The following is a 25,361-nucleotide window of genomic DNA, read 5'->3' as shown; positions in this document are numbered from 1 at the left end:
GTGTGTGTGAAGAGAGAAAGACTTAATGCATTACTCTTAGCTCTTGTGAGTGCAGTGTGTGTGTTTGTGGTTGTTTGTGTGTGTGTGTGGAAACAGGAAGCCCACATCTCTTTTCTGTGCAGCCCTCCTGCAGTTTCCCCTCTTAGAAATTAAATTTCAAGCAAATGTTTTATCCGTATTTCCCCTCTGAGCCTCGCATTGTCACAGTTCATTAAAACATAATTGAAAAGGAATATTCAACAGCTCACTTTGCACATGCACCACTTTACCCCATTACACTTGCTAAAGAAACATTTACAAAGAACATCATCTCGGTTCTGTTTGCTCTCAGAAAGCTACATGAGCTGCTTACACGGCTGCCTTATCGTTTCCCATAATTCATCTCTGCCCGCACAAATAAACATAGCAGGGAATGTGGGATACGCAAAGTGTGATTCAGCAACAACATTTTTAATCTTTCTTCCATCAGCTTCTATTACCGACGCTGCCGAGTTCAGCAGACCGGTGCGCTCCTGGGCTCTGATTGGGTTAGTTCAATTAAATTGTCCCCAGCAAGGTGTAATGAGAACTGCGCTGTATCAGTGACAATGCGAAGGAGTGAGCCCGGTGGTGGCCATTATGGTTCGGCCATTAGGTAGCGACCCATTGATATCAATAACTCCCTGTTCGCCTGCAACTGTGCCGGAGTTGCCCTGACTCAGCCATAACTCAGCTCAAGCAGACACCTCACATCAGTGGTCAGGCTTCATTGAGATGGTAATGTACTACGCCGTAAACAAGCCCATGCGTTTTCAGGTCTTGTGGAGAAATAAAAGTCTGCAAGGGTTTGAAGTGAATGGGAATTTGTCCTCTCGACATCAGAACGATTAATTATTTTCATATCAAAAGAGCGCAAGAGCGACGATTTTAATTATGTCAAACTCACATCAGTGAAGGGTCATTGCAGTTAATTACAACTTGGGTCTTGCTTTCATAGTTTCAGCCATCATTCCCATCAGCTATGATAACACTGACCTCACCAAAGTCCTCCTGAGAAAGAAGCGAGCGGTCGGATGATCAGACGGGTTATAAACAAGCCCAATTATCTGAACCACTTTAACTGAAGCTCAGGAGGCAAAGGTTGAAACAGGAGGTTTGTCTGTAAAGTGAGATGGATCTTTACAACAGAGCGTTTAGGTAAGAATCTTTTTATTCACCTTGGTTTAATCTTTCAAATCTGTTTTGCTAACTCTGGGCTTTGTTTAGAACCTGTACAATCAAATCCCTGCTCCTGTTTCTCACTCTGTCGTTGCCTCGTTCCCAGATCTTACCAATGGGCTTTTGTTGAGTACCGCCCTGTTATTACTGATAGACATGCTACGAAATATTTTTACAATTTGTAAGGAGGTAAACGTTAAAGTCGGCAAACATCAGTTTTGACTTGCTCAAATTTAGTCAGCTGCAAGAAATGAACTTTACATCTGTTAGGTGGTTGCTGTCTGGTGATTTGGCTCTTTGCATGACTGTCAATCATATTTACAATCTGTCGAGTCAGTTTCACCAAGAAACAAACACCAGTCTCTATTAGTTTCATGTTATTCCATAAAATATTAGCTAACTCAACCTTGAGTCTGACTTTTTTCCAACTGACAGGTTTGAAAAAAAAAAAAAAACAACCTTGCAAGGACAGCAACAACGCATATGCATCATTTATCCAGTTCTTTTCATATGGAAACAAGTCTGGGAGTTGGGGACACAGCTTATCTCTTTACTGCCTCACACAGCCACAGTTACAACCCTGGAGTTTATTTGTGTAAAATAATCACGCCTGCAGTATTGGTCAGAAAAATCCCAATAAGGTGTTTAGTAGAGCTAAATGGCTCTATCGTGGGATATCACTCATTACTGGATGTGGGTCCAGCCTTTAAAAATACAAGCCCAATTAAGAAATAAAACATTGATCCTTGTTGGTCTCCTCCCTTCAGGCTCTTTACTGTGTCATCATCTCTTTGTCTGGTTTCTCTTCATGTCTCTTTTAGTCTCTCTTTTATTCTCTCCCTTGTCTCCTCGGCACTAATCATACCCTATTAAGTCTCCAGAAGTTCAGCACAAGGATCCGAAATTTCTTCCCACTTCCAGTAATTAATACAAATATTGCAAGCGACTATCTGTAACTCAGGGTGTTACAGCTGAAGAGGTTTCTTATTCTAAGTCTTGAAATCTTCTTTCTCTGTCTGGTGTCTTCACCAAGATATAGAAAATGGGAGCAGGTGAAATTAATTACTGTATTGTGTAAGATTTGCTTCAGTGGGTCTCTTAGCGCTGTCTTCACTGTGAGAGAAGTGATGTTGTTGTCAGGGCAACCACATTGTTAAACACCGAGTTTGTCCGCTCGGCCTTTTTACCGCTTCCAGTGCCTGAAAGCCACAGTCTGTCAGTGTGGATGAATTTTTTTGTCGTCTTCAAACTGTGAAACTGTTGCGCCGTTACAGGCAAACGATATGTTTTTGAGGCGACAGCTTGACAGGAGATGGATCCTCTTCACGTAAAGCCAGGGCAGGTTTTCCTCCTGGCTGAGTTACTGGCACGGCGACATCGGCATGTTGAGTCTGGATGCACTTCTCCACCAGTCGACCAAGGTGAGGCTATTTCACACTCCCCTGGACTTCAAAGCCGACGTCTGGGAGAAGCTTCAATGTGCTTGCTCGTTTTCAGTGTCTCCCTGCTCTTGATTTCTCACCGGAAGGGCAAACCCAAGGCAGTCTGCATCTCCCTTTTGAAATCATCTTTATTGACTTTCTTATTCATCTTCAAACCTTTAACACCCCCATCTTTAGCTCCCCAGCCTCTGCTCCTCTTTTTAGCACCCTGTCACACCAGAAATTCATTTTTATCCTCAGAAAATAGCTGCTACCAGAAGCTTGGTGGCACAGTGACTGCTTGTGGGTCACGCATTGGCGACTGGTGGTGGAGACTACTTTCTTTTTGTGGCAGAATAGATTCTGGCAGAGCAGTATTGTATATAAGTGGATGGTACCATACAGCTACTATGATACGATACCTCTGGACTCTCCAGTTCTCTCCATTTTCTCAAATACCATCAAGATGGTTTATACCTATACCTGATAAGCTATGATAGCTTATGGGCAGTGCTGGTCAACAGACGCTACACTGTCTTTGACGCTAATGATTTGCATGGTTGTACTTCACCTTTTTGAGTTTATTTCACTGCATTTTAGTCTAAGCTTTTGGAAACAATGACGCAGACACCCATGTTTGCTTCCTGATTGGGTCTTATCAGTCACAGCGTTTCCTTCCCTGAGTCATCACGCGTTAAAAACGTGACCCTTTTTCCCGAAGAAAAAAAAAAAGGCTTCAGCCTCGACAACTATTGGTAAATGCAAAATGGGTAACATTTCAACATTTCATTTAAAAATGAAAACATAATTGTGTGGATGTACCTTTAATCTTCTCACATCTAAACCACAACCTACTGTGCCTCGCGCTGGGATGAGAAGCCTACTAGTGTACGTGACTTTGACAGAGCTGCCTGTGTTATCAGTCATATTAAACCACCGGCTTTATTGGGTAAACAAAACCCCTGCAGTTGCTCCTTAAAACTGCTGTGGCTACAAATGAACAAATGAGGATTATTGTGTTTCATCTACAAATATAGAGACAAGGAGAAGGGGGGCGGGGGGTGGCCTGAAAGTGGAGAATATGAAAGAGATGGTAGAGAAACAGAGAGAACAACAGAGAGGACTGAAAGGAAGGAGAGAGAAGGGACAGGTTGGGTGAATGTCATTACACATCCACATTCAAACAGTGACTGGTTTTGAAGTTTAATTTGATAATATGCATTACTGGCTGGCCACACAGCAGTGATTTAGGCTGCTGCAGAAGTTGAGCCAGTTAAAAGCTTGGGCAGGTATCCCGATGCAACTTTAAGTGGCAGGGAGCAGATCCAGGAAGTGAGACAACAGTTAGTTAATGACATAAGGACCAGAGAGAGTTCAGGCTTCCAAGGCACAAAAAAAAGGATTGGAAACATCATAACAGTAATTTAGTAAGTTAACATGTTAATGTGCCCTGTGTCAATTTGTACTGAAGTGTTGTAATTCTCATTTCTGGGTTTGGATGCTGGCTTTCATCACAGACAAAGAACATCTTTGCTCCTCCCTGGGCACCACCTTTGATGTGTGAGTGACAGGTCAATCAGCTAATTTACTAATTAGAGCTGAGAGAGACCGACTTTGGCAGAATCATTCACCATAAAACTTCCAAGGAACTTCATTTGCTTTGCACTGTCAGTAACATGGATACCCACTGGTTGGTTCACTGCTGTGGTGGTTTTGACCTGTAACAGTGCATGATGTACCCTTTTAGCAAATAGAGAAACATGAGTGATTAGCTCATTAGAAAATGGCTACAAGCCTCAGGTTCCTTCTAAAGTGTGACCCCATATAGAAAAAGTGTTTCAAAGTTCTCTGTATCCAATTTAAAAAGAGAAGTTTAAATGTGCAAAGGTTAGGTTGGACGTGTCATGGAAGTTTTAGAGGTACAGGCAGCTCTTAAACATAAGAGTAATGTTGTTAAGGTGCAATGGGGATGTGGACCTGGCATAGGGTAACCTTTATGGGATAAGTCGACAGCAGAGAGGAAAGGAATAAATGGTCGTAGAGGAGATTCAGAGGGAAGAATGGGCAGCTAGATGAGCAAAGAGAGTCTCTCAGCCAAAGCAGGGTCAGTGGGTGATTTGATAAACTGTATAAAATCAGCTGGAGTGAAGTGTGGGGTATTAGGGCAGGCAGGATTCACGTCAGGGGCAACCTTTATTTCACCTCCATATACCCAGAATCTTGCCCCTTGCGCTCTTTGTGTTCAGGCGTAGCCTCTCTATGAGGTATAAAACAAGCCTTTCTAAGGAGTGATGTACCTGGAGACCTAACCCAGTGCTCAAGTACTTAGCAACAGCCAGTGGCTTTTAGGTAAAACTAAACTGCCAGTCAAGGCAGTGAGAGCAGCCAGATTTAGCTCTCTGCTTGGCCAACAGCAGGACTCAGAGACTTAGAAGCTCAAATGTAGTATAGTTGCCATGATAGAGAGTGGTTTAACCTGTCCAGTGGCTCAGTTGATGTCTGCTGTGGAGGCCACTGAGAGGTCAGGACATCAGTTAACATTGGTATCCGGCTTCTATAGGAATCGTCAGCCAACCTTTAGCACATATCACAGTGTATTGATGAATGCACTACTGTGTGGGCTTTTACTACAATTTATATGCTTTACTTTGGACAATATAAGGTGTGAGCTCCTGCTGAAGCTTTGAAGTTATGCACTGTCTCTCCAGATGGACACATAAAATCAAAAAGTTGATCAGTAACAGCCATGATCTTTACTTTTTAGTGATTTTAAAGGGCCCATATTTCCATGTCTTATATCCCAGATTTCATGTCTTATTTGATTATAAAGTAGGTGTGGGTTCTATATTAATGCTGTGAAAGTATCAAAGCCTGTATTCAGAAACTGAGCCTTAAAATGAGCCGTCAGGACTTCTGTAACTTTGTGATGTCACAACAAAGCAGTCACTGCTGTCAGCCATGCCCTAAGCCCAGCCCACCTGGACCCACCATCCAGCCTTGCAGGATTATGTTAAGTCTGCTAACCCTAACCCTATATTTTTATTTAATTGCTTAGCAATCAGAACAGAGGCTCAGAGTCTGTCCTCTGATTGGCTCACTGACCTGTTGTTACTAGAGCTCCAGAGAGAAGCCTGAGAGAGGAGATGTAAAACTACATCTTGATGGCTGTTGGTTCTTAAAACTACAAATATCTGCTTATGGATATCAACACTTCAAATAAAACACTGGAAATACATATTTTTAAAGTAAGTGGTGCTATTTTGAGAATTTCGGCAAACCAAATACCCTATTTTATTAGAAACAACATCCTGACACAGTATGGGGTTTAGTACTGTACCCACGCAGATATGTTAAATGTGATCTGCATCTGAATATCTTCCCAGAGCAGACTAAAACTCAAGTGCCAGGAATCATCACTCACATAATCCATCAACATTGTTTTTCGTACTACACGCAGACATGCTGTGGGTTTTCACTCATAAATGGTACAGTAGGTGGATCATCAGTTGTAATCCAGTTCTGTGCTTACATGCAAATCACGGCTGGTGCTCATCCAATAGCGTAAATGCATGCAAATTAGTTTGCACAGTGGAGGTAGAGCACTTTGTGTAATCACGTGCTTTGAGGATGATGAAAAAAAAAAAAAAAAGGTTCAAATAAAGTTCAGCCAAATTTTGGTTGCACCATGCCAGCAAAACACCAAATACACATGTGAGGAAATGCAAAAACCCACATTAGGCTTAATGACATTAAATGACTGCCTGTCCCATTTACTTATATACCATATTCACCTCAATATCACATATAGTAATTAGAACAAAAATAAGATCAGTTCAGGGTGTTCAATAACAGGGCTAACTGCAGGAGAGTGTGATTAAATTGCTCCCTATCCAGGGAGCAAATCTGGGTACAGATCACATTCTGGTAGGTGTAAACTGAGCCATATGTGGCAGGTTCAGTAATGTGAGGTACCAGTCTGCTCTATCAAGCCATCCCCCATCAATCCACTGCTTAACGCTGCCACTGGAAGGCGCGGCGGCGGCGGCACATGAAGGACATATTCCATTTCCTGCTCCAGCAGCACTATCAGTGTCCCATTCCCGGGTTAAAACGGACCAGGCCTCCCGCCGCCAGAAGACAGATGCTGCACATCAGAAACACACACACAGGCACGTGCTCACACACGAGTGGGCAGCTGGTGGGCTGAGCGAATTTCCATGGCAATGGGTGAACTGGGGATGGTCAGCATAAAGCAACAGAAGGAAGGTGTGCTTCATAATCACCTGTGGGATTTGGAGAGACACTGTGTGGGTGTGTGTTTCAGGATGGTGCCTCTTAATTTCAGGAAATGAGAGGAACATCTTACAAAGGCAAATAATATACAGATCTTTTTCTGTGTAAAAATGTAATGATGGAGGCATGACTAGAAACAGGTACTGTAGTCCAGGGATTTTGTGAAGAGGTGTATGTATTTGCGCTCAACGTTGATGACTTGGTGCAGTTTCAAAATACCAAACTTGCTTGGAGTTTTCCTCTCAAGTCCTATGAATAAGACAACAAACTAGTTTGTTTGTCTGTGTCCTCTAGAACAACACCTTACACCTATCTCTCATCATTTGTTGGTGCCTTCCAAAACCTTTACAAATCACTGATGGACAGATAAATCAGTGATGAGACTATGGTTAAGTTAGACTTAAATACATCTTGATTAGGTTTGAGGGAAGATCATTGTTTGGGCTGAAATAACTACTCGGTTAAGGTTGGGGAACGAATGAACGATGGTGATTAGAAGACTTTAACATTAACTTGGTTGGAAACAATCGGTGAAGTCCAGTGATTTGTTGACCTGTCCATCCACCTTGATCCTCTCTATGCAGAACTTTTTGGCTCTATAATGACATCAGACTACTTGAGTCTCCAATGGACAACAGTCATAACTCATACAGCCACTAGTTTGTTCTCACTTCTACGTAAACAAATGTAATTTTTGAGCTGAAGCTGTTGTTTTTCCAGAGATGTCTCTACTTCAGCCATGACTAAAGTCTCTCCCACACTTTAAAAGACAGATGTGTTTCCATATTTTAGCTCATTTACTTCAAATCCAGAATACTTCATATCACAGTAAACCTGTTTGTGAATTATAATGCTGTTTTAGAACTTATTGTTTTTTATTCCAATTTTTATTTTTTTTTTATCTATATTTACACATTCATTAGCTTCCATTAATTTCTGAAAAGCAATTCAGAGACTCTGTGTACTCCTTCATACTGAACACAAATGAAGCAAGTTGCTCTCTGAAATTAATGCACATCAATGGCTGAGGGGGAAGGTTATTAAAAGTTCATCTAAAATTCAAAGGTTTTCAGCAAACGTACCAGTGGTGTTGTCTTTTAACAAGAAAAATACTTCACTGCCTAAACAAAGCCCGAATTCTGGTTTATTTTTCTTGCCTAAACTTCACTGTCAGCTAACATTTGCATGTGATGATGAGCAAACGCAGAGTCAACACGTTATTGTCACATGATCCAAATTGGGGTTTAGGAACAAAACACTTGGCTCAACATTTCATTTTCATTTCTGTGCGCGTGTAACTCCATCTGAAAGCCAGTTGGTGTTTGTGGATTCCAGCACTTTCACCGCAGACTTGGCATCATGTATGTTCATTGAGGACTAATCAGCAGAGCGCAGTGTGTGTCTGGTGAAACTGGCAAGCTTTTAAGCTCACCCTGAACTTTTAATTAGTCTGATTAACCAAACAGCTGTCTGCTGGCGCTGCCTCCGACTTTAATGCACATGCACACAGTGTGGTAATGCTACATATGTGGCTGCTGTCGGGCGCCCTCGGAGCAGGGTGTGATAAATATTGTCAGTGAGGCTCTGGTGACAGCGCTGCGAGCTCTGCCTGACTCTCAGCACATCCTCCATGCTGGATTTTTTTACTTGACTATCACAGTGCTTCTGAAGCATTTATTTAATATTTTGAGTGCGTTGTATGTGCGTGTGTTCTGCATTTATGTCCATCTTGATGACATCATGGGCTTATTTTCACTGAGCCTTGTTTGTCTGCATCAACATTTGATGCAATCAAGTTTAAATTTGTTGACTGGTTTGACAGGTGTACAGGCAAAGGGAATTGATTAATTTTCCATCTCAGCCAAGTGCAGGGACTTTTTGCAATGTTTCAACATCTTTTTCAAATTTGTTTTATGAGCAAATTAAAAATGGGCATCAAAACAGGCAGAAAACACACAGAGGGGTATGAGATGGCACAAAGGTTCACTGATTTATCTCCACATGGGAGTTCATACTTCAAGGTGAAGTCTCCAACATTTTTTCAGGTTTATCTTTACAGAGTAATGAGACTTCACACCTGGTGAACTGACTGTGTATCCGTTGAACTTTTCAGTTGATCTGCTTGTGTGTTTTAATTTGAGAAGTGGGTGGATGAGTGAAAACCTTGTTCTCTTTGTCTGCCATGTTAATTTGTTTCTGTGACATTAGCTCCTGGTGACAGTGGAAGCTACACAGCAATAGAACTGAATTTCATAAAACTATTAACATCTTTTTTTTTTTTTTTTTTTCAAAGAATCACAACACTTAATTTCCAGTTGCAGAAAATAATTATTTATTCCGTTGAATTTATATTAAAAAACTAAATATATGCTGCGAACAAATCGATGCACCATGCAAATTATAGTTTTTAACTGGAAACCAAAACTCGATAAACCATGAATAATTCATTGCACATGCAAACGTGATTGACTTTGATGAAAACAGAAAGAATTGGGAAAACATAGGCCATGTTTCTAGATCTACCACCTCTTTAAGTCTGAGTGCTGCTCCTGAGCACGTCACCTGAGTTCACGTGCAGCAGCGGTAGTCGGCGCTCCTCCTTGAGCTCTGGGTACGAGGCAGTTAGCTGTTGCAGCACCTCTTTTCCCGCAGGAACCAGCTGCTCTCTTGTTTTTTCGACTCTCCACAGGCTGTTCTTTCTCCCCCCAGCTTCCCGGGGGATTTCCACGGCACCTGCTCAGCTTAAATGGTGGATTCTTTTCTTCGGCAAAACAACAACAATTTTCATTCACCCATCTGTTTAGGAAACAGTAGTCATACCTGCTTATTGCTCTAAATGCACTAAAATGCTAGAATGCTTTTTTTCATCTTGTATCATGCTGTGATTAGATTTTTTTTTTTATGTGCAGCAACATTTCTGTTACCTCTCCTCAAGGTTAAAGTAGAAATAATAACCAAGTAATGGGAATAAATGCATGCATCCCTCTGTCATCCACCCCTATCGGCAGCATCACGTATCAGTGGCATCATGACAGCAGCAGGAAGATGATGAGGGACAACCTCAAGAGATCGCATTTATTTAAATGACCTCCTTCAGCCTCATACACCTCACTGACTCCAGACAGGTGGAGCTGTTGCTAGAAGCTGGCCCCTTATTCCAAACGCACACACACACACACACACACACACACACAAAATCTATTTTTGGATACACTGCCGAATATTGGGCCATATTCAGGAGGGGCGCAGTCACCAGGGTGTGTTTTCTAACTGCTGTTCAGAGCCTCTGAAAGGATTCAGATTCCAGCTCATTGTTTCCACTCAGCTCCTCCTGATGTTCACAAGCTCAGAAGATAAGTTAATTAGCAGAAAATTAACAATCATTTTCATAATCGACTAATTGTTTAGGTCTGTGATTCCCAATGGCGACGCAAAGCAAACGCAGGAGAGAAAATCATGGAGTGGAACAAAATAGTTGAACAAAAAGTTGAATTTAGCCTGATTTACTTTAGGAACAATAACTAAAATATCTGTCGCTCTGTAGCTAGCAGAGATATAAAGATTCAGGTTAAAGACTCAGAAGATTTGTTCAGAAGGTTTGGAGTGTAGGATGGACAGGGAAGGGAAGAAACTGGTGATGCTTGGCAAATCAAACATGTGGAGAAGAAGCCTATCCTGCTCTCAAGTTCAAGAGCCTTTTATCTTTTATGTCTGAAGACTCTGGGAAAGTTTGATGTTCTTGATCATGTTCTTTCTGGCCTGTTACCAATTTTTCTCTATATTTGATAAAAAATTTAATTGGTCTTTCCTCTGTTTCACATCATTATAAACTGAATATATATTTGGGGTTTTGAACTGTGGTTCGCACAAAACAAGACATGGCCCCGGGCTCTTGGAAATCATGATGACTGTTTTTTACTGTTCTCTGAAGTTTTGATGGAAACAACCAATTAACAGAAAAAAAGGTTGGGGGTTGGGGTCAGGGTTATAAAAAAGAGTACATATTATTATGTATGTGACATAACATGAAAATCGCAAAGAACACATCTTATTCATACACATATGCCAAAAGTCTGCACGTTTTCATAGATTTTTATGTCTTTGAAGGCTCAAACTTCAGTTTAGATGCAGCAGCCAGTAAATACAAGCTGTGTTTGGGGGCTTTCATATGTGTATGCAATAGAAAATATATGTGATAAAGGAAAATTGGAGGATATTCATTGGATGACTGCGTTAAGCAGAATTTGCGACACAGAAGAGCAACCAGACCCTGATGTGTGAGGAAACACACAACAACTGCATTGGCAGAAAAGGTGTTGACACAATGTTCATGATGGAAGAAGAAGGGCAGAGCACGGCCATGTGGATGCTATAAGCTGAGGGAGGGGCAGGTGTGTGTGTGTGTGTGTGTGTGTGTGTGTGTGAGTGATGTGACAGGGGATGGCTTCAAATCTGAAAGAGGCAGGTGCAGTCCCCTGTGCTGCAGATGGGGGGCGCTGTAGGACGGGAGAATCTGGAGGGTTCCTAGAGGAGAAGGGATCTCAGTGCGATAGGTCCCCACCGCCGGAGCCGCGCTTCAACGGTCGCTCTCCCTCACTCTCTTCTCAACACACACTCTCTTCCACACACACTTCTTCCCTTCTCCTCCTCTTTCCCACTCTGTCCCCCTCTCTCTCTCTCTCTCTCTCTCTCTCTCTCTCTCTCTCTCTCTCTCTCTCTCTCTCTCTCTCTCTCTCTCTCTCTCTCTCTCTCTCTCTCTCTCACACACACACACTCTCTCTGCACTCATTCTGCCGCGCTCTCCTGTTTCATCTCTCCCACCGTGGAGTGCAGAGAGAGGTGATTCGGTTCCTGGTGCTGCCTGGCAGTGGCCAGATTGGGGCAAACAGAGACAGAGTTGGGGACCTGAGGGACAGGACGGTATTGTGCCTGAGTGTGTGTGTGTGTCTGTGTGCATGGGGGGGGGTTCCAGCGGGAAAGATCCGGCGCAAGATTTCCTCCAGAGGAGATTATTTGCATCACAAAACCTGTGGAAAGAGGATTCTGACTCTATACTGGCTGCACAACCACTGTCCGCGCAAGAGGTGCCATTTAGTGTGTTAATATCTGTGTGTGTGTGTGTGTGTGTGTGTGTGTGTGTGTGTGTGTGTGTGTGTGTGTGTGTGTGTGTGTATGTGTGTGTGTGCATGTGTGTGATTGTGAGTCTGCTCACCTTTTCAGTATGCAGATTCATTGGCTTGGCTTCTTTTCTCATGCAAATGTAAATTGGCTGGTCGTGCTCCTCCACGTCTTTGACAGAGACACAGACGGTCTCACTCATTCAGGTTTGCGTGATTATAATGCAACCCTCCACGAATTAGTTCAGCTCCCGTGGATCAGCGCATGTGTGTGTGTCTGTGTGAGAATGTCTGTCTGGAGAACACACGGCAGAAGATCTCCCCAATATGACCGAAAACTTCCAAACTGGGTTATCCGTGAATTAATGTGGCGCTCATTAATGTCACCCACCTCCTGGGTGAGCGCTGTGTGTCAGCGTTGGGCTGCATCTGTCTCTTCACGTGTGTGTGTGTGTGTGTGTGTGCTCAAACATATCATACCTGGATGTCACTGCCTTGGCATCACAGAGTGGCGGGGGGGGGGGAAGAAGAAGAAAAAGAAGGGGGGGGGCCTAAATGCTATGTGGCACTGTGCCAAGTTGCTGTTTTAAAGAGGATGTTGAAGGTTAGACGAATGTCTTTTCAGCCCCCCCCCCCCCCCCCCCCCCCCCCAGTGTGTGTCTGTGCTTCTTTACCTTTACGCAGAGGAGAACAAAAATGAGAAGTGCGTCGGTTGAAGCAGCATCATGAGGAATCCCTTAAGTAACCCCCCCCCCCCCTCCTCCTCCCAGCCGTCCTGTCCTGCCTCCATTTGAAATGTGATTATATTAGTGTGTGGCAGAGTAGATAGATGGAGTATTTGTTGGGGAGGAGGAGGGGGAGGGAGCTGGTGCTTATTTTAGCTTGCTCTCCCCTCTCTACTCCCCCATGGGATTTGCCCTTGCCTTCCATCTCTCTTATCCCTTACCTCCATTTCTCTGTCGCTACCTCCATCACTTCTTTTTTTTTTTTTTTTTTTATATCCCCTCTTCCTGCTGAGCCAGCGAGATGTACTGGTTCAAAGTGGAAGTCCATTTGCGCAAACTGGGACTGCTGGAGAGACAAGAGAGAGGAACGAGAGGGAGGAGGAGGGGGTGGGGGACTCAGGTGAGGGTGAGGGAGAGGAGAATGGAAGTAAAAACAGCCCCCGGGGGAGACCGCGGGTGATTTATGTGTAGACGTTTCTCCACACGTGTTTGGCCACCGCTCCAATTAACACCTCCACCAATCCGTGGCTGCACTTGACAGATGCTGAAGCTGGGAGAGAGGGCAGAGTGTGTTCATTAGCATTGGCTGTGTTTGTTTGTGGGGATTTAGCAAATTCAAATTGTTTGCAGTGATTTCTGGGTCATTTATCGCTGCAGTGTTTGGAGCCTCCACTGCTTGCTCTTGAAGTTTGGAAATTGCACAGGAAACAGTGAGAGGCACAAAATGTTTTCTGGGTAATTCACATAAACGCATTCAGCTGTCCCCATTTCTGATCGAGGCATACTTGGGTTCTTTTTCCTCAAACCGTTTCTTTACCTCTGCAGGGACAAACATGTACGGCCTGTCACGTGTGATTGAGTGATTGATTTGATGGATGAGGTCTGGTTCTGATTACTGTCCCTTGTGTTCCTCCAGGGGGCGTGATAGACAAGGACCTGCGCCACTACCTCAACCTGCGCTTCCAGAAAGGCTCGGTGGACCACGAGCTGCAGCAGATCATCCGGGACAACCTCTACCTCCGCACTGTCCCCTGTGAGTTACCTTTCCTCCACTAACCTCTTTGAGTGAGACACCTAAGGCTTATTGTCAGTTTTACCAAGGCTGGATTACCTCTAAAGCAAAGTGGGCTGCAGTGGGGTCCAAGCTCCAGGTTCACTGTGTGGCAGTTTGTTTGTAGTAGTTTGATTCATTCAAAATGTTTAAAGGGTTATTTCAAAGATTTCGTGCGTCACTACCATAATATTGTGGGACATACAAGCAACAGATTAAACCAAGAAACAGCAGATGACCATATATCACCATGTACCACCAAGCACTGTCCCAATTACGGGTCAAGCTCCTGCATTTCCCATAATGCAACTCAATAGTATCATTCATTACACCCACCCTCCCTCCTAAGCACCTGCTTCATTCAAACCCATTGCTTTTGAAAGAAGTGGGCACTGTCCACGATAACCCTGATGACATCACTATGACATCATCAGGTTTATTTTTTCAAACTTTGGAAAAACTTTATGTAAAAACAATACAGTACCCCCTGGAAAACTGACTATGCAAACATTTGGCACTTTGAGGGTGAGGGTCCTTGGTTTAGGACATTTATTATCTCAGTGGATGTGCTTACATGGTGCACATTTATAAATACAGTAAATCATATTGCCCCCGGACCACTCACTGACTTGTCCAGCCTATTCAACACCCTAGAGATGCTCAGAATCATGGAAAGCTGCATTTCCACAGCAAATCTGCTCATGACCACAGTTATGGTCCAAAGCTCCACAGCAAACCACTAAGTGGACCTTGAGTTGAAATTGATTCGTCATCATTTCCAAGGTCAAAAATGAGCTGTCAAGTGCATTTTTTATTGTATTACCACAAACCCATTGACACACAGAGCAGACCTGGAGCCAGGTGGGATCCTAGCTGAGGAGGACTGGTGGGTTTCAGGAGCTCCAGCAAAAACTGTTAAACCGCTGTGAATTGTCACATATAGAAGCACAGAAAGTGTGAGGAAGGGGTCAACAGTGACGGTATGTTCTGGATATGTTAAATATCCCTTCTGAGAAGAGTGTGTAATTGGATACTTGCATTTCCCTTCCTCTTGGCTTCAGTCCCAAACCTCCCAACGATCTGTCTGTGGCTGTAATTGATTAGCTGCTGGAGTGTTGGTTTGGGTGGAATCGGACTTGTCTGGAAGTTCAACTCTTTAAAATGAAGTGTTGACTGCAGCTCTCAAATCCCTAATTAGCTGCAACGAGTACACAACTTAGCAAGTGTTATGTAGACAATCAAAGATAGCCTTTGAAGAGCTTTAAAGTATTAATAATTGGTGTTTTTAGTTCAGGACAGCAGTTTAAACTCGGTGCTTTTCTGGGTCTTCTGTGGTGTATGTGTGTGTATGGCCTTTATCAGTCTTATTAAGCCTGCAGTGCTTAAATAGGCTTAGACTTACTGATGTTTAATCCATATTCTTCTGACTCCTGTTTGCCATTTGTTTCCTGAATATATGCTCATTGCCACCAGTCAATGGGCTGTTATATTAAAGGGTGTCTCTTTGTGTGTGTGTATAAGCTGTTATCTACGTATAGTGTGTGTTAGCCTAGCCATGCCTTCAGGCCCAGCTGTCTGGTGGCTAACTCTCCCCTGAATCCTTAATGGAGGCGCATTCTTTAAGGCCAGGAGCAGGCGGATTTCACCAGAGCCACTTTTCCGTCTCTCTCTCTCTCTCTCTCTCTCTCTCTCTGAACAGACAACAGGAGAGACAAAAAAAGAGCTATCTGTTTGCTACAGGAGGGTAATTTTCTCTGATAACCACTCACAGAGCCGGTGCCACTGAGGCACTGGAGATGGAGAAAGAGGTGAACAGTAAGGAGTGAGAACAAATGGGAGAACAAACAGAGGGAGAGAAACTCAAAAGGAAATGGCTTTGGTGTGGGGGGTGGGGGGGTTGATGACAGGACACACTATGATAACCACATAAGTAAATGGACTGCAGATAAACTGTTGCAGAGAGAGAATGGGAGGTAAGGGAAAGTTAACTGGTGCATTAATGAAGCTTCAACAATGGGCCTCAGTGCTGCTGAGAGGAAGAGGCTTAGTCATGACTGAGCCAGGCTTTTTATATCTGAACTGATGGATGGATGGATGGATGGATGGATGGATGGATGGATGGATGGATGGATGGATGGATGGCAATATATGGGGTGTACACACACATTTGTGGAAGTGCTGTCGTTGTTCTGTTTTACATGTGGTTTACTTGTCCTTTAATGCATGGTATCCATGTTTGTGTGATATAAGTGTGCTGGCATTTTGACCATGACTCTCTTGGAAACAAAATCTAGATCACAAGAGACCATCCTGCTCAACTAAAAGGTCAAATGACAAAATGTGATGAGTGATGTGAAGCAACCTTTAGTACGATGACAACTGATGATTTGATGGAAGGACTGGTGTAACGCTGATGAGATACTAAGGTACCTCAGTGCACTGATGGATGGGTTAGGACACTGACAAACAAATAAACTGACAAACAGACAAGAGAGGCTCTGTCTTTCTACACTGCAGGAACCTTTCCAGGAACCATTTTAGGAACTCAGGAACTCTACCTGTCTTTTGACCGGAGGAACCAGGGTCTTAAACAAGTTTCTGGAGTTCGTACTTTCCAGTGGCCCAGGAGCTACCATAGTGGAGATTGTTGCACTGAATATTTCTCAGTGGCCAAACACAAACCTTAAGGTTTCTACTACTTGTATAGCTCATTCATAGTTCTTGCGTTTTTCATGTCAGTTTCATGACTTCCATGACTGATAGAAAGGTGATAGAAAAGGTGTTCTGGGGTTTTCAGTCTTGCTTCCTAACTTTGCAACATCCTGCAACCATAAAAATCTGACTTTCATCCGGCATCCAGTGCAAAAAAAGCCACAGTTATGTTATCAGTGTTATCAGACTAATTTGCTGATAATCTTCACAAGTCTTCAGATAGAAAAGGGCTTAGAGCGCCCAAGTTCTTGGGACAGTTTAACCCGATTAACACCTTGCAATAAGATAAAATCTGTTTCTACCTACCTTATCAGGGTAAATAAAACCCCACCTTAATGCGAGGTGTAAATGCATGTAAAAGGCCTTGTGATGGGATCTAATTGGCCAGACAACTTCTGGAAGTGGATTTGGTTGCCGCTGTGATTGGATCTCAGCCAGGTGTAATTGCAGTCTGCACAGCATTATCACTTTCTCATGAAAAAAATCAGGGTCACTTAACTCACATCCGTCACTTAATGAAAAATGTATCTAGGTCCAGATCACATGTTAATACCAGGTGTAAACTGGGCCTTTGGTTTAATGACACCGGACCAGGGCAGGAGAAAAAGATGGAAAACTCTTATCTACAATTGAGAAACTGAGCGCTACACGGGAGCTTGATCTATGATAAGTGATAAATCTAAGGGAGACTTAAGGGGCAAGAGAGAAAAGAGAATTATAAGTGATAGATCTAAAGTAGTTCATCACAGCAATTTAAACATAACCCTTGAGTGGTAAAGAAAAGACATTTTTCTTGGGGATGGAAGCTGACGGGCAGACAGTGGGAGAGTTACTGCCACTCATACCAATCGTGGAGCTTGGATGGAGTCAGCCAGGGCAGCTAAGGCTGTGCCAGCTCTTAGACAAATTGCCTGGTTGAAATCCAAGGTCAGAGCGTTAATAGCCTGAGCCCATGTGAAATCAGGCCTATCGTCTGGTAATCCACATAGATTTGATGTGGGAGATGGAGAGCGGAGAGGAGTAAGTGTGTGTAGACTAGTGGTGACACCTAAGTGGGCTACTCTTGATCGAGAATGGCTGAATTATTGACGGAAAATTGAACTGGAAAACGTGGCAATTAAATATATGGCTTTTTCTAATCTGACTTTCACACAGTCTCAGACACGCTCATTTATAGGCAGTGTGTGTGCTTTCGTTTGGAGACCCCAGAGCCGAGCAGGAAAATATTTAAAAACATTTTTAAATATTTGAACTAATTTCCGAGCATTTGACTTAGCGTGCATATATTTAGTGTAAACTCAAACATTTAGAGTAAATAACTTGAAGGTTGGGTACATGAACTGAAAGATTAGGGGGGAAAAAAAGTGCCTCTCATGTTTTTCTCCAAATATTAAATCAAACATAAATTTGTGCAGTGCCTCTGTTGCAGGGAAATAAAAAATTGTTAAAAATATGAAGGTCATCAGGATTAAATGACTCACTTTCCAAAAGCCACTGAGTCTTTCATGTAGTCATTACACTCGTTTCTTGTTGTTTCTTTGCTCGGCTGCTTTCCTTCCTCTTCTTTCCTTCATTTCTTCCCTCACACAAGCACACACTCAATCCTATCGTTCTCAGCTGTGCCTTTTAACTGTGTGGACACAGTAAAGCACTTAGAGATGAGTGAGCGTGCTCTCTATCTTTGACCGTCTCTGAATAATAGAGCTGACGATCGGGAGGTCAGCCTCAGGTGAAAAGGTGAAGAGATGCTCTGTGTTTCTCACATCCTCTTTCTCTCCACTCTCACTACATCTAAAAGACAAGATCATGTACATAATGACTGTAGCTGTGTCTACAACCAGTCCTTATTTGTGCGCCATATTTACTTTTTGCCTTTTTTTTTGGTTGTGATATTTATGGACTACATAGGATCCTAAAAAAGTTCCTACAATGAATCATTTGTCTTATTTCAGTTAACTGTCATAGTCTGAACCACTTGTGAGCCCTTAAAACAAAGCAATGTCTGTTTGTGATCACTGGTTACATACTGAATGAAACTAAGGACAAATTTTGGTTTGAATCAAGTATAAAAGTCTTGGCATGCCCAAGTTATAATAATTAAAAAGAAGAAAAGCAAAGGTTAAATGAAAATCAGCAACAAATATTTTGTTTGTTGTTGCTGCTTTGCAAAAATCTCTTGATGCCTCAGATAAAACCTTTGTGGGAGTCTCGACCCTCAGGCTGGAAACGACTGAAATAAACATTGAACATTTATGTAGGGAAAGTCAGTGAGTCAACAATTGAGCATTTGTGGACATAACCTGTAACTATGACTAACAGTATTAACTATTTGTAAAGAAATGTCAGTGTATTACATTTTCTTAACGTTCCCTTAAGAAACTGTTGAATTAGTGTAAACCATTTAAAGATGGGAAGGAATTCCGAGCGCTGAATAAAGAGAAGGGATTTAGGTCACTTTACTGTCGCCCACAGATTAGTATTTGTAAAATATTTGGAGTAGACTATGTAGCTATCACATTATTTTCTTGCAACTGTGGACTCTCTGTATTTTTGTATCTGTTTCTATTGTAACACGATCCTGGGACTTTACAGGGCTAGTAGTGTTATGTAGCGTTAGCATCTAGCTCGCATCATTTGTCCCTTTGAGAGAATAGGTAACTTTTATGTCTGATTACTCAAAAACCTCAACCCTAACCCTGGGATGGAGGTTGGTGCATAATCAGTTGTGACTGAGAGAGCGCTTCTCTTCTTAGGTCCTAGCTGGATTAGCTTAGCTGTGGGTTAGCTTAGCTCTTATCCCGGGCTTGTCTTCCTTGTTGAGAGGCACTGAAAGAAAAGAAGGGACTGAGGGCAGATACAGATGTTGTGTTACAGCTCTTGGAAAAGTTGGTATTCAGTAATATATTTGGAGTAGGCTATGTAGCTGTTATGGTTTGTGTAATTCCTCTCACTGACAGAAGGGGGAGGCAGAAGTTCTGTAATGCAAATTTAAACACTGTTTTAATGAAATTCCACCGGCATGTTAAGGTCTCTACAGCAGGAAGAATATTTTAGTCTTTCGGTAGATATCGCCCAACGCTAATGGTTGCCATTAACCTTACACCATTATACTTGAGGTAATGCTGGCTCCACTGATAATAGCTCAGCTACCATGTAAAGGAGGAGGAAGTGGTTTGGTAACAGATGAGGGACCCTTAAACGGTACCTCCCTGTGAACATCCACAAATGGACACTTAAAAGTTATGGAGGGTGTGATTGCATGTTCCCACATCTGTCTTTAAAGCGTGCAAGTGCGTGTCTGTTTTACTGCTTTGTAAACTTGCAATCCCTCGCATTTATGTCCGTGTGCACTTGTGTGCTTTAGCCTTTACATGCATGCACAAACAACATATGCCTTAATAGCAGGAAGTAGTGGTTGAGACTGTGAGTTAATGGGGAGTTTGATGCCCACAGGGGCATTGAGTTTTGTGTTAATGGCTTGGGCAACTGTGCGCAATACTGATGGTGTTTACTAATGAGAGAGAGGCAGTAAGAGGCTGCAAGTCCATCTGTCTATCCACAGTTGTTGGTGTGATCGTCTTGGAGTCTTACAGCATAGTAGGAAATATGAATCTCTGTCTATCTTCTTCTTTCTATCCTGCTGCTCCGCTGCACTTCCCTTATCTTTACTTCCTCCTTTCATTATCAGTTGTATCTCCCTGGAACCTATTTTCTTTTCTTTCAGTTTTTTCTTTTTTTTTTCGCTGTGCATCAGTGTGTGAATTATGTTACAAACGAGATGTCTGACTCAGTATGTAAATGCATTCATTTTCAATTTTCGGCTCAGTCCCAAATGCAGACTTCAAATCTAAACTCTGCAGAACTCTGACAGTATCTGTAACTGGCCCCTCTCTCTTTCCTTAGTTTGTAACATGAGTTTTTATTTAATAGCCAGATGTCTGATGAATGACAGGAATAATCAGGATAATAAAAAAAGACTAAGAGCTCCCCAGTGCCCCTTCACTTATTATTCAACATCTCTGTGAAAAATGTAGGGTTAGGCTAAGTGTGAGCCTGAACAGAGGTGAGCCTCATTGTGGAGCTCTGAGCTGGGGCCCAGCAGACTTGAGGTGATGGTGCATTGTAGGTTGGTTTTTTTGAGTTGTTGAAGAAACAGAAACATCCGCTGTTTGTTTTGCTTGTGTATAAATTTGTCTCTTTATATTTCTCACAAAGGTTAGCCAGATCAGAGAAATACCTTTAGTCAGAAACTCTCTTTCTCTCATCCCTCCATGTATTCTCTGTTCTCTTTCTCCTCTCACTTACTCATTGACTCAGCGGAGGCAGGGTGGGGTTTCCATGGCAACTGTTTCCACTCCCCGTCTGCGTCAAAGGCTTGACTCCTCTTAAAATCTCAGCCCGCTTTCTTTTTCTTCCCTCCTCTTCGATTCCTCTCTGTCTACTACTTCCCACTTTCTGTGAACGGAGACCCCAGGCCCGACACCAAGAACGCTGCCTGATGCAAATGGGATTTGAACCAATGGCAAAATCATAAAATCAATTTTGGCAAAAATAAAGCATTCATATGATCCCTGACTTTTTCAGAAATGTGTCACTTTGACAGGCAATATCCTGTCTGCCATCATTCAACCCAGCTCTGTGCAAGGAGGAAACCAGGATGGAGAGGTGGGTGTGTGGGGAGGGTGGGTTTGTGGGGAGGGGGGCTGGAGGTGCGGGGGAGGGCGGAAGGCATTGACTGACAAGGCGGGACACAGATGTGGATGTGCCGCGTGGCGAGCGTGACACGATGCTCTATGCTTGGCGACAGATGCGATCCACTGACGTGACGGGGAAAGGTGTGGAATTTGCTCCCTAATTGGCCCTCATCACCCAAAGACACCCACACACCCCAACCCTCAACTCCAACTCCGGCTGTCCTCTAACCTTGTCAGTACAGTAATGGTTCTCGGATAGACAAATCCGTCAGGTGGCCACCTCTCCATGATGCTGTCGTGCGAGCTTCCTGCGTCATCTTTGGTATAATGATCTGATGTCTTTTGGAGAGTGAGAGAGACGGAGGAGGAGATGTGAAACCTTGATCCTTCTCAAGAGAGCTCCACTCTCTTCTGCCACTTCAGCATCTGACAAGGCTCAAACTTTCAGTAATGTGATATGTTATTTACAAACCTACTTATTTCAAAGCATTTACAGCACCTGAACCCACATAGAGCCACTTTCCACACTCTGAGAGTGTCAAAGCATTCATTTTGCAACTCATTTATCGTTTTGAATAAGAGCTAAGGCATTGACGGCACAGCGGCGGGATCTTAATGGAGCTCAGTTCCACCACGCCTCCGCGCTCCCATGACATGTGACAGCCCGCTGGATTTTCCGGGAATACATCTGTGAGGTGCTAGTGATAGAAAATGACAGCTCCTTTAAGTTGGAGACTGGAGATAATCAAAACTGGTGTGGAAGAGAGTAAAAAAATGGACCTCGGCTCGCTTAATTGTGTCCACGAGGAGTAGTCTAAGTATGTCTTATTCACACGGTGCTGTCACCGCTGAGCCCTGGGCGCGAAGAGGCAAAATTCAGCTCGGTCAATCAGAGGTGGGATGTTTCTTTGGGACATAGTCTGTTGTTGTGCGGCATGTCCACCAAATCACATATTGAGCAGTGCGTAATAGATAAAAGGTGTTATTCAGTCATTTTTACTGTGAAGATACAACCTGAAACCCTTAATCCTCACACCTTAGCAGCAATTTTCACACTATCATCTCATATTCACAAAAAAAGAATATGTCATCGCCCACAAATGTGCCACGGGACTTTACACAGTCAGTGCCTCTCTGGGACACTTGACCCTTCCTGCCTCTCCTGTAGCCTGAGTGCAGTTATTGCCTCCATCCTTTCTACCCACCTGCCGAAAAAGCTCATCAAACCAGCAGGTAGAGAAATCCCCTCCATTAAATGTTCCTACAGTGTAGTGTTTTTAATCCGCGCATTAAAAATCCAAAAGTCCCCACTGTGCATTTCCGCACTGTCCTCTTGGCTCTATCTTTCCTCTAAACGCTCGGTATCCATTTGGCAGGACAGCGCCGAGAAAGTGCACTCCATAAACCACAGTTTACCACCAAGCTGAGAGTGTGCCAGCCTTATCTCTGGAAAGCTAAATGGAACTGCAGACCTTGGGACATCATTTTAACCCCCACCTTAAGTTTTACAAAACAGTTTTCACCTTCTTGTTTTTAAACAATAAAACAGCAGAGATTAGAATTTAGGGTGTTAGGGCTGCAGTGTGTGCACCGGATGTGTGGTGGAGCTACTGCCTCTGAAATATATGAAATGCAGAGATGCTTAAGAGTCTCTGCGCCACATGGGTACGTTTCTGGAGTTGGGTTTCTTGACTGTACCTTGCAGGTTGTGATGCTATCGCGGTGACACAATCTGTCCACAGAGAGACAAATATGTGAACACCTGCCAAAGTACTCAAGACCTCCTCTGTGGTAGTTCTGGCTACAGTAGGTGTCTCCAGGAGAACATTTTGGTAGAAACTGACCTTGTGTGTTTGAGGTGTCCGTCAACCTCCCTCCATCCCTGTGGCACAGGTCACTGCTGTGGACTGGGGACAGAGAGGTGTGCTTGATTTGGTCCACAGAGCAGCTTGGGGACACGCTTGACCCACGGCCGTAACATGACCAGAGCCAAAAGGGTGTTTCTTTGGCCAACCGTGGGTCAGATTCCTCCCTTCTGACTGCAGCTGCCCAAACGCTAACACACAGCCAGGAGAACAGTTACCTCACATTTACATGCAGACTAATAACTTGATTATGACTGGAGGAAGGGAGTACTCGGATTACAGCAACCATCATGTAAACATCCTAATCATGTTATCTCCCTCATATCAAGGTCATAATCAGAGGAAGCATAACTTGATTAACAAATCTTGGTTATTCATCAGTCTGCAGAATTACCTCTGTCAGGTAAACAGCTCAGTCTGTCGTCTCTCAGTAATTTGATTCTTAACCACAAAGGTCACTAAGACTAAGATTTGATCTGTGCAGCACAGATCAAATCTTAGTCTTGGTGATCTTTATTTCTGTATCAACCAGCTGATATGTAATGTAAAAAGGGTGTAAACACACAAGATTTTTTACCACCCAACTCTGCACTCCCCTAACCTCCGTGGAGCGTTTTAGTATCTTTCAGCTCATTGTTTTTGGTTTAACGGCCCACAACACTGCTTTCATTTTCAAAGTTGGAAAAACCAACTGTACACAATCTGTGCAGCAGTGGAGCATTTAGCTGCTTAAGAGCCAGAGTTTTCCCTCAGGAGGTGGAGGAGAGCACACAGAGGATGAATGCTGATGCTGCTCTCTGTTGCTAACACTTTTGTTGCAGTGTTCTCAAGTGGCCAAAAAACTATTATTGATAACCATTATGTGAAATGTATAGAATCCTTATGTGATTAGCGCATTATTATTTTTGTTTATTTACTTTTTTCATTGATTTGTTGTCTACCACCAATTGTGTTATTTTTACTAGTCACAGAGCCCTGCATTTTATTTGTGTGCCTTTAAGTATACTGTGTCATCATTTTGTGTATGTACTATGTGTGTTGACATTTTTTTTAAAAAGCATGACTAGGACTGTATTGAAATATTTCCAGTCTTCTTTTGTAAACCCCTCCTCCTTCATGAAAATTCCCCTATTATAATTGCATACTTCTGCTACTGCCTCCCACCTGCCTCCCCACTGGTGGACTATGGGCTTTAAAATGACACAGTATCTGTTGTAGCGATTAGCACCATCCATTGTGGAGACCGGTGCAGTCAGCGGGACCAGAAACGAGAGGAGAGAATCCCTGGGATCTGTCTCATTAGAGACAGTCTCGCTGTCACAATTCTCCAGTCTTAGCAGCATTAGCCTTCACCATCCCTCATGTTAATTACTGGGGCTGTATGAGTAATTGGCTCCTCTTGGATGCTAAAGCTAAGGCAGAGGATGGGATTGAGACAGAGAGGAACAAGACAAAGCAGAGTTCAAGGTAAAAGACATCACAGGTTTTTTTTCAAAAGAGAATTCAGGGCTTATTTTTGTGTGCACGACTCAAGCTTCAGTGTTTGGGGCTAAGATTTGGGATCGTTCTCTTTCATATCTGGTTTCTCACAAAACTTTGCTCTTTTGTTCACCAGCCATTTCTTTTCCCTTTTGAAGATAATATTTGTTCTTTTCTTTATCCGTCCCCTCCTGTGTTTTTCCATCAAGTATGAACAAATGAGCTGGGACACTGCATCCAGCAGGAAGGTGTTCAGTCACCCGGGCTGACCGAGAATGATGCCCAGAGGGCTGTCGGAGATATTGCTAGAAACTTGAAAAATATCATGCAGCTTGGGCTGATTTTGACCATCACGTCCCTGTAATATACAACCATTAATTTAGTCTGGGAGGTCTCTGCAATCACAGATTCAATCTGTGTAGCTGCTGCTCTCTGTGGCTTTAGATAATAGCAAGACAACTGCTTAGTCTTCTCAGCCGACGTGCTCACACAGACATATCAGAGCTCTGATTCTGTTTATCCAAGCTCCTAATGAAATATTCCATCTTTGCCACATCAGTGGGACGGGGAATTGAATGTGCACAGCCTGCTATATCAAACTGTGACCTGCTAAATGAGAGGATCGTCTGATTGTCTGTATCATTATTTGCTGCGATCAAATAAGCTTTACACTGCAAGTATTCAATTTAAAAGGTAATGATATTACACCAGAATGCGTATGAACTTACCTGAAATGGCAACACTACGCAATGAACTGGACAGATTGAAACCAACAGAACCTTATTTGATGTGGAAGCTCAGGTCTCC

At 43.1% G+C, this 25,361-nt stretch overlaps 1 protein-coding gene across 13 annotated transcripts in view; it reads left to right on the top strand.

Annotated features, from left to right (window-relative positions):
* The window catches only part of magi2a (membrane associated guanylate kinase, WW and PDZ domain containing 2a), a 216,082-nt gene that overhangs the window by 49,475 nt on the left and 141,246 nt on the right, over positions 1-25,361 (top strand). For 12 of the 13 annotated variants that reach the window (XM_071502617.1, XM_071502619.1, XM_071502618.1 and 9 more), the window contains exon 2: positions 13,670-13,786. In XM_071502617.1, coding sequence (XP_071358718.1) covers positions 13,670-13,786 — 117 coding nt within the window. Of the gene's footprint in view, positions 1-11,690; positions 11,996-13,669; positions 13,787-25,361 lie in introns of those variants that run through there. The other variant, XM_071502622.1, reaches the window with a different exon arrangement.

This window comes from Trachinotus anak, unplaced genomic scaffold (assembly GCF_046630095.1).
Source record: "Trachinotus anak isolate AG129_WGS33_773 ecotype Australia unplaced genomic scaffold, CSIRO_AGI_Tana_v1 ptg000018l, whole genome shotgun sequence".
Taxonomy (NCBI): Eukaryota; Metazoa; Chordata; class Actinopteri; order Carangiformes; family Carangidae; genus Trachinotus; species Trachinotus anak.
This window is presented reverse-complemented; position numbering and strand designations above follow the sequence as displayed.